Source organism: Parasteatoda tepidariorum, chromosome 6 (genome assembly GCF_982258835.1).
Source record: "Parasteatoda tepidariorum strain Cologne lab strain chromosome 6, Ptep-v5.0, whole genome shotgun sequence".
NCBI lineage: Eukaryota > Metazoa > Arthropoda > Arachnida > Araneae > Theridiidae > Parasteatoda > Parasteatoda tepidariorum.
The window spans coordinates 10,495,193-10,511,192 of NC_141760.1; the positions used below are offsets into that span (position 1 = coordinate 10,495,193).

General features: G+C 27.6%; 1 protein-coding gene across 2 annotated transcripts in view; it reads left to right on the plus strand.

Moving 5' to 3' along the window:
* Window positions 1-4,440: 4,440 nt before the first annotated feature.
* LOC107451740 (LIM domain only protein 3) overlaps window positions 4,441-16,000 on the plus strand; it is a 97,175-nt gene continuing 85,615 nt past the window's right edge. Inside the window, exon 1 of one of the 2 annotated variants that reach the window (XM_016067934.4) lies at window positions 4,441-4,709. In XM_016067934.4, the coding sequence (XP_015923420.1) occupies window positions 4,635-4,709 (75 nt within the window). In that variant the 5' untranslated portion in view covers window positions 4,441-4,634. Of the gene's footprint in view, window positions 4,710-4,768; window positions 4,906-16,000 lie in introns of those variants that run through there. The other variant, XM_071179016.2, reaches the window with a different exon arrangement.

A 16,000-nucleotide genomic window follows, 5' to 3' on the forward strand; every position in this document is an offset into this window, starting at 1 on the left:
AGTTTTACGTTTAATGCATCAATCATTGGAGCAAAACCTCTTTCCATTAAAAATTTGGATTATTTTTGTATTTTATTATTTCGGATTTTGGATTATTTTGTTTTATGATACTTCTAATAAAGTAATAGTAACATGCAGTAGGAGAAATAACAATTAGTTTTTAGAAAAATATGCCAAAATATTATTATAGTTAATCTTTGATAACAAAAAGTTTCAGAATTAGAGTTCAATAAATTTAAGCGCCTTGAAATTGAAAAGCCGTTAAGGAGGATATTTTTTTTAATTACTTATTCACAGATAACTTTTTCTTCTTTTTTAAAATTTTCATTGAAATAAAGTTTTGAAAATTATCTATAAACGTAGATAAATGCAATATGTTCGACCTAATATATACACTTTTAGTGAAATTAAACAACAGCAACGTGTATAAGACATGTCGCATAAGAAAATGAAGAGATTTGCTTATTTTATTCTAATTGCATCAAACCAGCTGTAAACTTATGTCAACATCATCAAGGCTTCTAAGGGATAACTAAAATTTGTCTCCAATTTTTCGTCACCGCTTACGTTAATAATAGCCGAATCACCTGTTCATGTAAACAGATGAGAAATGCAAAACTTAATTCGCCCGCACTGAATGTTGCACGATTTCTCCAAGTACATCATCACGATTTACTGTTTACCTGTTCACACTGTTCGGATGAAGTCATCAAATAAAGATTTTGGTCTTTCTTCTTGTTACTCATTTCATAGATTCTTTTTATACTGAAATTACTCCATGTTTTCCATCACTACACTTTACGGTGAATATGTTTTGTTCCAATAAAAAATGTAGTTCTTTTCCATTTCATCGGTGCAAGCAAATACAGTTATTTTATTTATTCGAACTTTTATTTTATTTATTCAAATAAATAAAATAAAAATAAACAATTGATTTTACTTTTTTTTTCATCGGTGACGTTTGCTTGCGCTGGAAAATGGAAAAATGAAATGGATAAGTAGCGAAAATTATAATTAAATGTTCTGTTTTATCACATTAGATTTTAATACCATAGGAAACACAATGCTATTGCTTAGAAAATAAACTTGGAATATTTGAAGTTTTAAGTATGTTATTTTTAAAAATTAATAAATAAATTAAAATTTACCGCGTAAAAGTCTACGTTTGCTGTTGGGCTATAAGTAAAGATGGGATCTAAAATGAATTATAGAACAAAAAGATGTATATGATAATATAGAAACTTCATGAGCTTCAAAAAAGAATGCGAGTGAAAACTTTGTCATGTTTTGAACTCCCAATCATATATGGCAGTATTTTTACTTTCGTTACTTGTACCGCCGGTACAAGTAAAAAGTACGTACTTTTAATTGTACTTCGTTACTTTTTAAATTTAGTACTTTTACTTATACTTCCGTTACTTTTTTAGGGAAAAAGTACAAGTATTTGTAACGGAAATGTCGAATGAAATCGTTACTTTTTTCTAAAACTCGGTAAGTTTTCTAAAAATAAAAATAAATAAATTTAAAAAAAAAACGCTTATGTTTTTTTAATTTATAAAATTAATGTGCAATAAAGTATATGCATTCACAGCTAGCATCGTGTTTAAATACCTTGACCTTTTGAAATTGTCATTCCTGAAAGGGAAAAGACGGCTCTTTTGATCTTTTTTTTACTGCAACTATCATTGTGAGTGGAGTGTTCTCCAGAATTGTGTCTCCAATCACCAGCGACAGAAGAATTTATGGCATACATGTGCTCAAATGTCGAAACGGAAAGCATATCAATTTTAAATCGATATCCAATCGTAAAAAAATTATATGTGAAATATAATACTACAGTACCTTCTAGTGCTCCCGTGGAGCGCTTATTCAGCGTGGCTAAGCACGTTCTGAGAAATTCTCGCAGCAGACTCAGTGACACCACTTTCGAAATGCAATTATTTTGCAAAATGAATAAAAATATTAATTAGCAAGTTATTTTCATTCATTTTCGAGTTTTATGCATTTATTGAATACATTTCAAATAAAAAATGTTGGATTTTGTTATTACGTTTTTCAATTTTATTTTTGAACTCACTAGTAATACATTTTAATCTTAATACATTTTTTACTAAATAAATTTTTACCTAGTACATTTTTTACTAAAATTATGTCTATGCCCGACCTTGTCAAACAACGCCCAGTCAAATCTCTAAGAACTTCAGAACTATTTGTGCTATTGAAAACTATTATAATTACTATTTTAACTCTTGAAAACTCGAAGGTATTAATTAAACCACTGATACTAAAATTCGTTTACAAATTTTAATTATTCCGTTAGGCAGAAATGTTCGGAAAATGATTTTCTCGCATGACTTCAGCATTAGCCATTGTCACAAATAAAACTGTAGACTGTTCTGTTTCAACTTATACTGCACATTCAATTATTTTTTACCAGCTCAAAGATCACAAAGCTATCTGAAACCCCGTGTTTGCTTTGTTTATGTTTGTGCTTTTAAAACGAGTTTCTATAGAGTATAACAATTTTAAATCAATGGTAATTTAAATAAATAAAAATAATAAACTAAATATTAAAATCAATAGATAAAATTTCTTTTTCGTGCAAATCCATAAAAAGTTTGATATTAAAATAATATTTGATTTTAAAATTATATTATACGATTATATTATACGATTATATTATAAATTCTTTTTATAATATTATAATATTCTTCCGAATTTAAAAATAAATTAATTTTCATAATTATTAATAAAATTAAAAATAATTAAATAAATAATAACGATTTTGCAAAAACATTAACGAACGTAAGAATATTATTCAATAAAATTCTAGGTTACTTTGAATTTTCGATTTCCTAGAAATGTACTTTTAAATCGTTAATTTTTTTGTTTAGTATTGTACTTGTACTTTTTACTCGCTACTTTTTAAAATAAGAACTTTTTACTTTTTACTCGTTACTTTTTTTAAAAATATTTGTACTTTTACTCGTTACTTTTTAAAAGTAACGCTGCCATATATGCTCCCAATACAATGGCACCCCGACCGAGACTCACTTAACTTAAAGTTAAAAAAAAAAAAAAGAAAAAAAAATTGCAAATTTTTTAACGAAAAATGGAATAAATGAATAGAATTGGTAAATATATATATATATGAGTTGTGATGAATAAAGGCTTCATTATTTGTTTCTTAATATTACTTCATAATTATCTCTATTTGCCTATATTAATCATTGGCAACTTTGTGTTTTCTTTTTTTTTTTTTGTTCAAATCTGTTTTTTTCATTCGCGTCAAGAGGGTCCTGAGAAGGGGCACCATTGTTTCGAGTGCTCAAAAAAAGTTGATCATTTTCACATTAAAATTTTTTGAAGGTTATAAAGTTTTCCCATCATCAGTGACTGAATGAATGCATTCTAGCTTGTATAACTCTTTATTGCACAAGTTTAATTTATACTGTAATATTTATTGGTTAAGATCAAATTTCTAGAATCACATTTTAATACTTATTATTAAAAAAAATGGTTTTCTTTCCTTTATTTACTTTTAGTCAGTCAAACAAAGTTAAAACAATTGAACGGTTTTACGAACGAACGGTTAAAACGGTTTCATACCAAACATTTTTAAGTGTCATTAATAAATAAATTTGATGAATTTTCTTTAGTTTTGTGTATCCTTTATAGCAATATGTGCAATAATTAGGAAAATATAAATGTTTAAAATTTAGTCATTTGTTTTCACTCTATAGAATAATTTTAACGCGTCAAATGAAGAAATAGATTTCGAAATTGAATATTGTTTTAAGTGTTAATTATTAATATGTTTTACAATATAAAATAATTTAAAACTCAAAAAGTTTCCAATAATTTGGGAAAAAATAGATTTTATATTTTAAATTAAAGATTATTTATTCACTATTTGATAAAAACCATAATTTTATAATCTTCGAGATTTTTTTTTTTTTCAAAAATTTCTTAAAACCTTATTGTGAGAAACAATTTCAATAAATTGATGCTTGAGAAAGTTTAAATATAAAAAGAAAAAAACTTTTGGTAAACAAAATTAAATCTTACTATTATTTTTTAAATAAAGTAATTTTCTAAAAATTAGTAAATAAAAAAGAGAAAACATTTACATTTATAAATAAATGCTTGCTCGTTTAAATCACATATTTAGATCATTAATTATTTACGTTGTGTGCATACAAAAGTAAACTTCTTTTCCATAGAAATATAGCTGTTTCAATTTTCCTATATTTTTAATCAATCATTAGTTATACAAAACGATTCGTTATTTCGCGCGAGTCCCTTACATACAAATTACATTACAGATGTTCAATTCTCCTTTCCTCCTAAATTGAATCTTTTCCCCGCAACACCAATTCGAAAACAACTTGGCGAATATTATTGGCGACGTACAACTATTGCAACCCTACGAATCTCTCAGCCATGGTAGCACTGTTTGGAGCACGCGGATCACAACCAACCAGAGATCAGGAGAACTCCGCTTGGAATGTTGTTTTTCTACGGCGCCGTACAATAGCTTTTACTTTTGATCTGAAAAAACCAAATAAACGATAAAAACTCCTATAAAGGTTTACTTTTACTGATTGTACTGATAACTACTGATCCATGATTCAATGGACATAATTGCAGATGTTACAGTGACCAAGGAATCGGGTGTTTTTGTTCTATCTGTACAGAAGGAAGATCAGGTGAGTTGAATTTTTCTCTTTCCCTTCTTGACCGCTCCTTATCCAATGGTCATTTTGAACACAGTTACAGTTGACGTTGTAAGGATGCGATCGTCTGACCGTATGGCACTTTCATGGATTCTTACTGTAGCTGTAATCGTCTTTATTTTGGCGGATTTCGATTAGAAGGATAACAAAAATACCACGTGATTAGTTTGTAAGTTTTAAATTTGATTTTGTAAACAAACATTCGAACAATGGCATAAGTTAATGATACTTATAAAGTAGACTGTTAAAAAAATTAAATTAAATGCACGAAGTAATGCTTTTTTTTAAAAACTTTTTTTGAAGTTCTGAAAAATATGTTTTTTGCGGATTCTTAAATAAAAATATAATAATGATAAGCTTATTCATGAAGCGGAAATTAATTAACTAGAATTAAAATTGGAAGTACATATTGATAATTTTAGTTATTTAACAACAAATAACATCAAAATATAATGTTTTAAAAAGTTAATATTTAAGTATACTTATACATATATTTTTTTAAATTTTATTTTGGTAGCGTTTTTTTTATAAAGAAATAAGATCTTGCACTAGAATTTTTGCTCTATTTATTTACTTTTTAATATTTTCAAGTAATATTTTTTTTTAATTGCAAGCATTTTATTAACTTTATACTTCATGCTAATGTTTCATTTCAAAAATATTTTTTTTTTCAAGTTAACTTCAATATTTTCGCCCATAGTGAAAAGGTATTTTGTTAATTTATCATCAACAAAGCTTTTTTTGTTTAATTTTGCAATGTTTTTCAATTTAAATTTAATCAAATATATTTTTTCAATTGCTACGTTTAAAACAAAATATTTTTTTAGTGTTTCATAAGAGTGTTTTTTAAAGTCTATCAGAAATGTTTAATATTTTTTTAAGTACTCAAGCAAAATGTTGCAGTTTTATTATATATATATTAAAACTGCAATTAAAATGGTACCCAAATTTTTAAAGTTGATTTATAATAATGGTGATTTTCTTAAATTTTCAGTTTGGAAGATTGGTATCTATTGTGTTATTTTTTAATATAATCATTATTATAAAAAACAGGGCTTATTTAACTGTGATGCTTTATATAATCGCAGGGAAAATCCTAATTTCTCATTACACAATATTTTAAAATAATAAAAACTTTTGTAAGGTGTCCAGAGTTATAAGAGTATTGCTTAAACTGAAGATATAACTTTTAAGAATATATTTTTTATGAAATTTATTTATTAATGTTGGAAAATTGGTGATTTATGACAATTAAACTTTAAATGAATGAAATTTTTATTGAAAACCACAGAAATTTAATAACGCTATTCATTAATAGACACATAAAATAGACATTAATGGATATCTTAAACATTTTGCAATATTTTAATACCTTGAAAAAAATTTAACTATTCTATGAGGAAAAATGATAAGTAATAAATAAAACTATTTGCATTTAAAAACGATGCTGGTTTTATTCTTTGGGGTAAATAATCGTAAAAACTCTGCTTTAAAAAAAACAAAAATTGTTTTTGAGTTTTCCATTCAATTTATAAAATTTGGTGCAACTCCCTCAACTCTCACGAGTTCCATCTTAAAAATTACTTTCCTGGTTTGTGAGAAGAGAAAAGAAGGAAGAGAAGATGATGCACTTTAATTTGTGAGAATGGCGACATTGTTCCGTCGCCAAATATTGACGGAGTCTTGTGGAAAAGGGTGTTGGAAATGGGCGGCAAGTGGCTTTCACAGGTGAACACACTCCTCGCCCGTCCGAGTTATGGGAACCGCCCCCCACCCCTATCATCCGAGAACAGATTGAGAGCATAATTGAGAAATGAGGGACCCTCTACAAATAAACAGTTTCCAAAATGAATTTCTCGAGCTGTTTTTTTTTTTTTTTTTTTATAATCACTTTCATATGAATTTGAAACTGAAACATAAGACAGCAATTTTAGTAGAAATTTTTACTTTTCGTGTGAATCATTCTTTTTTTTTAAATTTTTTTTAAGGCTGTTTTTTTTCTTTTTAAAGATTTCTCTGTATTAAGCAAATTTTAAATTCACACTTTATGTCAACAAACGTATTAAAATTTATTTTTTTAAAGTTTACAGAACAAGCAAAACTTCATTGATTTTTAAAATAACTTCTGTTCTTATTGTACTAATTTCTGTTTTTCTTTATTCTTTTATAAATAATTTTTGTTGTCTTATTCGAAAATAAAACGATAAAATTTCTAAGGGTAATATTTTTAAAGTAATTTATTTCACGCGTTGTACATTTTTGCAATTTCTAATTACAGTAAAACGTTTTTTAAGACAACAAAATGTTTCTTAGGTAACTCTGTGAACACCCGCAGTTTGATAAATGTGTGAAATATAAAAATAATTTCCGACTAATTACTTATTGAAAACGAAAATACAAAGGTTTTTTGTAATTTTCAATTAATAGAAGAAAATCCAGAGTCAAGCATTATTTATTTCTAATCTTGATTAAAAGTAATAACAATTACAAGTATTTAAACGTGATTATAATTAATCGTAATTTATGAATTTTTATTTGAATCGTTATTACGACTGATATTGTTTGTAAGTAGAGATAATCTTTTATTGAGAGTAATTGTAATTACCATTGTAAATTCGCTTACAGTGTAAATTGTTATTGTACTAACTTCTCAATTTAATGTTGTTGTATCTCATCTTAGGAGAGATAAAAGTGTTTGGCATTGTAGTGCGTCTCTTGATTTATTTGATATTTGCATCAGAAGTCCCATTGTCTTCTGGGTCGGTTTCAAAACTACAAAATTCTAGTTAAAAAAATATTTATTGTTTCCAAACAACAACGTGAATAGGCTGTTTATAGATATAAAATTAAAATAAGGTAACGATAATTATTTTAATTTTTTAAAATCTTGAACAAGCCAAACCATTTTTAGTTAGATAGTTTAAGCTTTCTTTTCAGAATTAGAATAAAAAATACAGTAGTTTAAATGAAAGAAAATGTCAACTTATTTTATATTTTTGGCACTTTACAGGGTACAATCTATAAATAGTTAAAATTGCTGAAATGAATTTTAAATAAAATCTAACAAATTTATAAAATCTATTCAAATTTATTATAACATTTCAATAAAGCACATAAGTGTCACATAGGTACATCTTCATGTGTAGTATAAAACGCTTAACTGGGCAAAATGGATATCGAAGGGTTTTATTAAAATTTATTCATTGTTTTAAATTTTATCACAAATGATTGGTCTCTTTATTTTTTTATATCACTAAATGGCTCTGACCCTGCGCACTGTCGCCTGCCAACCTTCAGTTATTGCTACTCAAATATTTATTAATCGTTTCACAATAAACTATTTCATCGTAATTTAATCTGGAATTTTTTCCAGTTTTGGCATGCAGTTTTTTTTATGCAAGTCAAAAATATTCACTAATGTATGTATTAAAAAATATAAATAAAATTTTTAAAATTAATCCTAAGCAATTAAATGACATATTATTAGAAAATAATAAACTTGAGGAGGTGAGCACGTATAGTAAGAGATAAGTTGAGGAGGTAAGTTACGTATCTTGGAAGTATAATTAACAACAAAGGACGAAATGATGAAGATATACTAAATAGATTAAACAAAGCCCGAAGCAGTTACGCTATTCTTAATAAATTGTGGAAAAACAAAAACATGACGAATTCAACAAAAATTAAAATTTTAAGTATTATTATTAAATCCCTCCTATTCAATGGATCTGAGACATGGCACTGCAATAAAAATAGCATGACAAAACTTCAAGTACTTATGAAGAATCTTCCATATCAAGTGATTCCATAAAATTTGCAATGCGAAATCCTTATAAAAGCAAAGCAGAAACGGATTGATCGAGAAATTTAAAAACGTAAATGGTAATGGATTGGTTATGTTCTACGTAAACCAGAAAAAATTTAAAGTAAAATGAGTTTTTGTTTGTAACCCTCAGGGCAATAGAAAAAGAGGAAGACCTAAAAATACTTGGAGCAGCACGATTGTAAACAAATTGAAAGCAATAGGATTGACATGGAAGGAGGCAAAATATATATCCTATGCCGATATATATCCTATTCTCTTAAGATTCTATTATAATCTAAATATTTTTACTCTGCAATAAATTTTTAAAATAACATTTAAAATGAAAGATATATTGTTATAACAAATTTGGACAGTTCATGACCGTCATTTAATGTTTTCACCTAACAAACAGGCTGATATATTAACCGTTTGCCTACGGCGTTTGAGAACACTTGCTATTCTGAACCCTCAGTTATACCAGATGTAAGCAAAAGATTAAATAAAATTTGTGCACGCATCATCACATTACGAATGAAGCTGATCGTCATTGTAACCTTAATTGTAACACAATTTACATCAACAATAATACAAATTGTAAAACGTTAATAAGTTTAGACACCAATTCAAGTAAATTTATCTCTAAATGTAGCGTAATAAGGTAATATATCATATAGAATTACGTTACAATAACTTTTTTAGATTTATACTTTCAATTTAGAAGACATTTAAAATTTAAACTTTAATAATAACTGATTAAAACAAGTAGAATATTACGGGTAAATACTTTTAAATTAGGGATAAAAAATTTTTTTTCAATACCATCATGACTTTTTTTGATTTTATGCTGATTGCAACCTTAAAAATTAGAAAGTTAGTGATGTAAAACGGGATCCCACCCTGCGATTTTCCAGCCAATAAAGCGGTCATATGAGGCAACTTTATTTTCATTTTAGAGTTTCTTAAAGTAATTTATGGTTTTTTGTTTGTGGTAATTTTGTTTTCTGCATTTCGATAGACGCGAAAAAAATTTCAAATTCCAGAATTACAACACTTCTTTCTCATTTTTGCCAATTGTCGAAAATTGCGTAATTTTAATTGAAGTGCTAACTTACAAATACATTCCTAACTCACTAGGCATATCAATTTCTTTTCTAATAATTTTTTAAATTTTATTTTAATACCGTTTTGTCATAATGAGGGTTGTAAAAGGGATCAAAACGAATGCTCATGAAATAGGTATCTCGGGTTCTGTTCCTGTCGATGACTAAGAAGTCATTCACACATATTATTTTTTTATTAAATGAGATAGAGATCAATTGTGTTACAGATCTAATGCTTTTGAGTCACAAAATAAATATCAAACCTATGCAAAGAATAATACAAAATGAACGTGAATTTCTTCCTCTGATTTTAATCCATTTTTCAGAATTAAATCATCAATTCGGGTTCAGGAGGGTGGCTCAGAGGATAGAGCCCCCGCCTCCCAGTGAAGCGACACAGGTTCAGATCCCAACAATGGCTGGTCGATTCAAATTCCGCTTCTGGATAGCACCAAACACAGTGCTGACGTAAAATAGTCCCAGTAGTAGACGGGTCATGGGTTAGAATCCTCTTGGCTTCAGGCTAACCTTGATAGGTTTACATGGTTTTTCTCTCCGTGTAACGCAAATGCGGGTTAGCTAAATCAAAGCGTCTTCCAAGAAAGCTAGTTTGTAAAAATGCTTGATCCAGGAGTTCTCTCATCTTCTGAGTTATGTTCAGAATTACAAGGCTAGGACACTGATTGCGACAAACCCAAAAAAATGGGTCGACAACTCAAATTTGAATATAAATTGCAATAAAATAAAATGCTTTTGACAAACTTAATATTTTTTTCTCAAAAATTATGGACAATTTTTTAAATTTTATGAAATGTTTGCTTGAATTATTTTTCAGGAAAGTTTTTGGCTATAACGAAAAACAATTTGTGAATTTTGGGTATCCATTTCTTCATAAAACTTACACCTAACCCTGAAATTTGAAGAAAGAAAAAAAAATAGAATAAAATCGTCTCGGAAAGAGGGGCATCGGCTATATTAAAGATATTTTCTAATCATTCAGGAGGAAGGGGAAGAAACGTGATCATACATGCAAGAAGTGAATACGACCTTTTTTTAGCTAAAAAAGAAAAGAAAAAATCTCTAAATATGTGAGAATTTAATGAACCTTTGAGCAACGTAAAAAAGATTGAATTATACCTTTTAATCTATTCTGTAGTTTTTTTTAACCATATTCTCTGTTTTGTCTTTTTTGAATCTTCTCGGATGAAGAGACATCTTCAAATTTCTAAGTGTGATTTGTGCTGTTTGGATGACATTGAACGCTTGAGATCATTTTTTTTTTGTGGCTTTGTTCGGTTAACTTAATCGTTGATTGTTGACGTTTTTTATATTTATTTCCATCACGTAGGTTGTCATGCGAACCAAAGTTATTTTCAAACACCAAAAATACATTTTTTGCAAATGTTTTTAAGTTTATTCTGAAATTAATCTAAGAGTCTAACCTTAAGAGTTAAAAATTTAGAAAAAAAAACATAGAAAATAATAAAAATTAATGAAAATAAAATAAAAAAATTATTAAAATAGAATATTTTTAAAAAAATATTTAAAAAAAATTATTTAAAAAAATTTATTAAAAAGCTGGAAAACAAAATGAAGAAAAAATATAATCTCATCCTCAGCTCACACGATTATATCCGCAAAAAGGAGTGCTTTCTAATATTGTATCAATATAGCCAAAGCAAAATATATCAATACAATAGCGTGAGGATGAAGTTGGTGTTCTCTTAACGCTTTTAAATTATGAATAAATATCGCACACTTACTGAATGTATATGCCCTCTGATTTACATTTAATGATTAAGAAAAATAGTAATATGCACTTTACATTACTTAATAAAAATACTTTTAATTAATTAATTTCGTAGAGGATTTTTTAAGTTATAAAATTCTGCTCAAAAGCAATTTTTCTATTAATGTTTTTTCCCAATAGATACGGATATTCATTCAACTATATACTGGTGGTAGGGTAAGAAAAATTAGAGAAAATATTGTCAGAGATTCGTGACGAGTGATCAAGGGAGAGAAAGTTGAGGATTTCTTTTATGTACCAAACACTTGTTGAATGTTTCTTTCTTTGTACGTCGCACTTCGAAACTGAAGGGACCTTGCATTATTAAATCTAGAAACAGATGTATAATTTTATCACTTAAATTTTTTTTTCTATGTTTTTATTTCCTCCTTGGTTTTTCAGCTTTTTTTTAAAAAAATATTACATAACTTCTTATGGTTATGAAGATTGCTTTGTTGAAGTAACTACTATACAGTTTGTTGTTTTGCTTGGAATTCCTTAGAACCTATAGTTTGGCAAAAGAAAAAAAAAATGCAACGAAAGTCATTATATTTTTTATTTTCTCTGAATCATTATTAAAGTTAAACAAGAACTGATACTTGTGGTTATTTATAATTTTATCATACGTTTTTTAATAAATTTGTCTTAAAATAACGCATTTTAAAGACGTGAGGAAATATTTTGGTGTTTAGATAATTTTATATAATTTTGTGGTAATCAATCAGCAGAAATCACTTTAAATAGTCAAACATTTCTAAGTTCAACTAAATTATCAAATAAATTCTAATTACTTAAAATTTCAATTTTAATTGTCTTATGTTCTTATACAACACAAAACTAACAAGAAATATAAATTTTGAAGAGATTGGATTGAATTCTGCTCCCACGTATTTTTCTATTATTTTGTTATTTTATTTAGCTTTAACCAAAAAAAGCACACCAAAGTACGTGGAGTAAAAACAAATAAATTTTAAAACTCGAAAAGCGTAACGCCCAAAGCAACATAATTTTGAATCGTCTGCAGCCAGAAATAACTCTAAAAACGCGAGAGTTATGTAACACCTCACACTTTGTCCTTTACACCTAAGCATATGCCCAGGTGTTATTTCAATTCGAAATTCCATCCCTCCCCTGGCTCGTATACCTGCCTTCTTCATGCAAATGAGAGTTCCAGTTTCCTGACTTAATGTCTTTCGAGTCTTTTTAACCACAAGCTGTGTAAACGAACCGTTAGTGTAATTTATGTAAAGACTTATTTAGTTTTCATTATAAGTCACTCTTTCAAACAACGATTTCGTTTGCCTAAGGTGTTAGGAAGCGGACATTTTCAGGTGCTCGATTTTCAGCTTTCGGGAAGTGTTCGTGTTGATAGTATTTTACTTTACAACGCAGTTAGTAAATTTTCATGCTTGAGGTAATTTTAAATCGGGGGCAATGATAATAACAAATGCGTTCGGATTTTAGATATTATAGTTATATAGATAAATGCATGGGTGCAAAAGATCTATGGTAATAAAACTTGCAGGTACGTATCGGCAAAAGAAGAAACTACGTAATTTTCGCTCTAATGATGAGATTTTCGCGTAAATGTGGTTCGATGAGTAAAACTTTTGATATGATGTTGTACCTTGAACCAGTGTAAATATTTGTGACCCTGTTAGAGAAATTTTAAGCTCAGTATATATAGTTGAAAAGTGTACTATCTGCTATGTTGGGAACCGCTTACCATCAGGCATTTGTTAGGAACTTTTTTTTTTACTGAGTAATTTTTTTAATCAATTTGTATGGAAAATATAACCCTAAAGAAATTGACAACATAATTTAAAAACAGAATTAAACTGGATTGCTACTAAATTGTCATTTTCTTTAAGATCAAACACAAGTTTTTAAAAGGGTGTAATTTTAATTTATTAGGCTTAATAAATTCGAAGAAGTATCTGCTTGTTGTACCATAGACCATTATCGGTACTGTACCGTGAACCAGTTAAATGTTTGTGAAATTAGTCCAGATAGCACAAATAGGTTACCCTGTGTACTCAGTCATAACATGTAAGAATTTTGATGTTTATCGTAAAATTACAAAACTTTGAAGTATCTATATTTCAGCAAAAAATTATCTGGTATAACTTTTATGATAAATTAGATTTATTTTAACTAATTCAGGCTGCATGAAAATTAGTTCTAATTGCATGAATATCCATATTTTATAATCTAACAAGTTTAAAAGAATTGAACTAAAAGTAAATGTTATCATGGATTCAGTGATCCATGATATGGTTGTCCATTGTATTGTACAATGCTGTACCCTATATACTGATTTTTCTTAGTTTAAAATATTTTTTTTCCTGAAGCGTATAACAGAATTTATTAATAAAAATAAATTACAATAATAGACAAAGTATAATATATTTTTTTTACAATACCTAAACTAACATTTAAATTATTACTTTTTGCATAAAAATAAAAGATCAAATTTGGTTCGATATATTCTCCCTTACTAATTAGTTATTGCGGCCGATATTTTAAATTAACAAATTAGAAACAAAAATGTTCTCTTTCTGAATGGATGTACTTTTTATTTATTTATTATTATTATTTTTTATTATTATTATTTATCTTTCTTGAGTGATTCAGACGTTAGATCCTCTTAATAAGGGGATTCACAATATGGAAATTATTGGCCAAAAAGTTTGATCAGGAATGAAATCGGAAGCATGAACTTCTGAATGGTAATTTTACATTTTACGCATTTCGTTACATTATCAAAATTGTTTACACGAATTGGAAAATAACCTACTATTTGAGCATTTATTTAGACAAAGATATAAAATTCAACGCTAAATAATTTTTTCTTAATTATCTAATCAGAAAAACTGTTCCTGGAACATAGTGTCCCTTGTCAGATCAAAACTCTATTTCACTTATTAGTTTTTTTGTCAATTTTTCTTTTACTTTTTAATATTTTTTTCCAGTTTTTCTTTTGTGAACAGTTTTCTTAAAAAAGAAAAATGTTCTTAATATACTTTACTTTAAAAACACAGTAGAACAATATCGAAAAGAAAGGCTGTTTTTAGAACAGACGTGTGTCTTTTAACGAATTTAAATACCAATTTTCTTTACTATTCTGTTAAAGCTTTTTCTCATGAGGATAATATGTTTTGATAAACAGTCCCTTAGACATAACCGTTTCTTAATACACGTTACGCTAAAGTAACGGTGATCAATATTCGCAATAACACAGTCCGACTCTATTGATTATAACAAAGAAGCGAAATAGCTTTTGAATAGCTGAACAGGACAACCTCCATTGTCTGTTAAAACAAATGATAGCATTCCAATAAACGTCTGTGGACCAATAAAAACTATTCACAAAATATCATTTTCCTAAAAGAGTACGAACACAAAGCTATTTTTTTTCCTTCTTTTTTACCTCGGAAAGAAATAGCGCAATAAAAACTAAAGTCAAGAACAAAATCTACTTCCCAAATGTTGAAAGCAGAAAACAATACCACTCAATAAGCGAAAGTAAGTATATAAAGAGGGGAAAAAGGATTCTGTTTATTTTCCCTTTTCTTTTCTTCTTCCCCAGATGAAAGGGAAAAAGTATGTATAACTTTTCCCTCAATCTGTTTTCGATACTGCTGAAAGAGCACGCCTGGATTTCTGAAAAAGAACTCTCATAAAGCAACTACTGGAAAATAGCCTATACCAACGTGCGGGTATCTAAAAACACGATTTTCGTAGATTTTTAAATCGCGGAAATAGAATATAAGCGTATACACATATGGTCAAGAACAATTTTTTTTTAACATTATTTTATTTCATTTTTTTTACCCCTATTCTCATGTTCTTTTGCCCCTCGTCATATCTATAAAAACTGTTTCCAAGAACACATTTCAGTATTAGTCTGTTCCGTTTGTAATATTTGTAAAATACTTTTTGTTTGTTTGTTCTTTCCTGATGTTACGAAAATATATGTGCATTTTGAGAAAATTGAAACAAAAAGCGAAGAGAACTTAGATATTATTTTTATGCCTCGTTTTCATGAAACTTTGATGGAATCGATGTGCTTTCTGAAAGGATGAAATGACTTTTTTTATTTTATTTATTTTCTTTCTTTTTTTTTTTTTGTAGTTTAGGGTCATCTAGCAGAATCTTCGAAGCTTTCATTTTAATTCTTTTTCTTCTGATCTGTCATTTTTTGGCAATGAACGGAGATTCTTTCGAATTGGAAGAAATCCTTATGGCGCTAATATTTATATATTTTTTTAAGCTTCTTATGTTCATAGCTCTACTTTCATGTTTTCTTCTTTACGAATAAGTGTATTTTAGTTATTGGGGAAACGAATTAAAAATAATATATTTTTTAAAAAAAATGAATAAATAAAAACATTATAAAAATAAAACCAAATTTTAAGGGAAATTGACATTCAAAACTGAAATCGTAGTTAAGTTGTTTTATTTTTGCTGAAGTTCTAAGAGATCTAGTGACTTGTATTTTATAAAAGTTTTAAGACTTATTATTATTATTTTTTTTTTTGACATGAAATTAAATGAGTACAGAAACAGA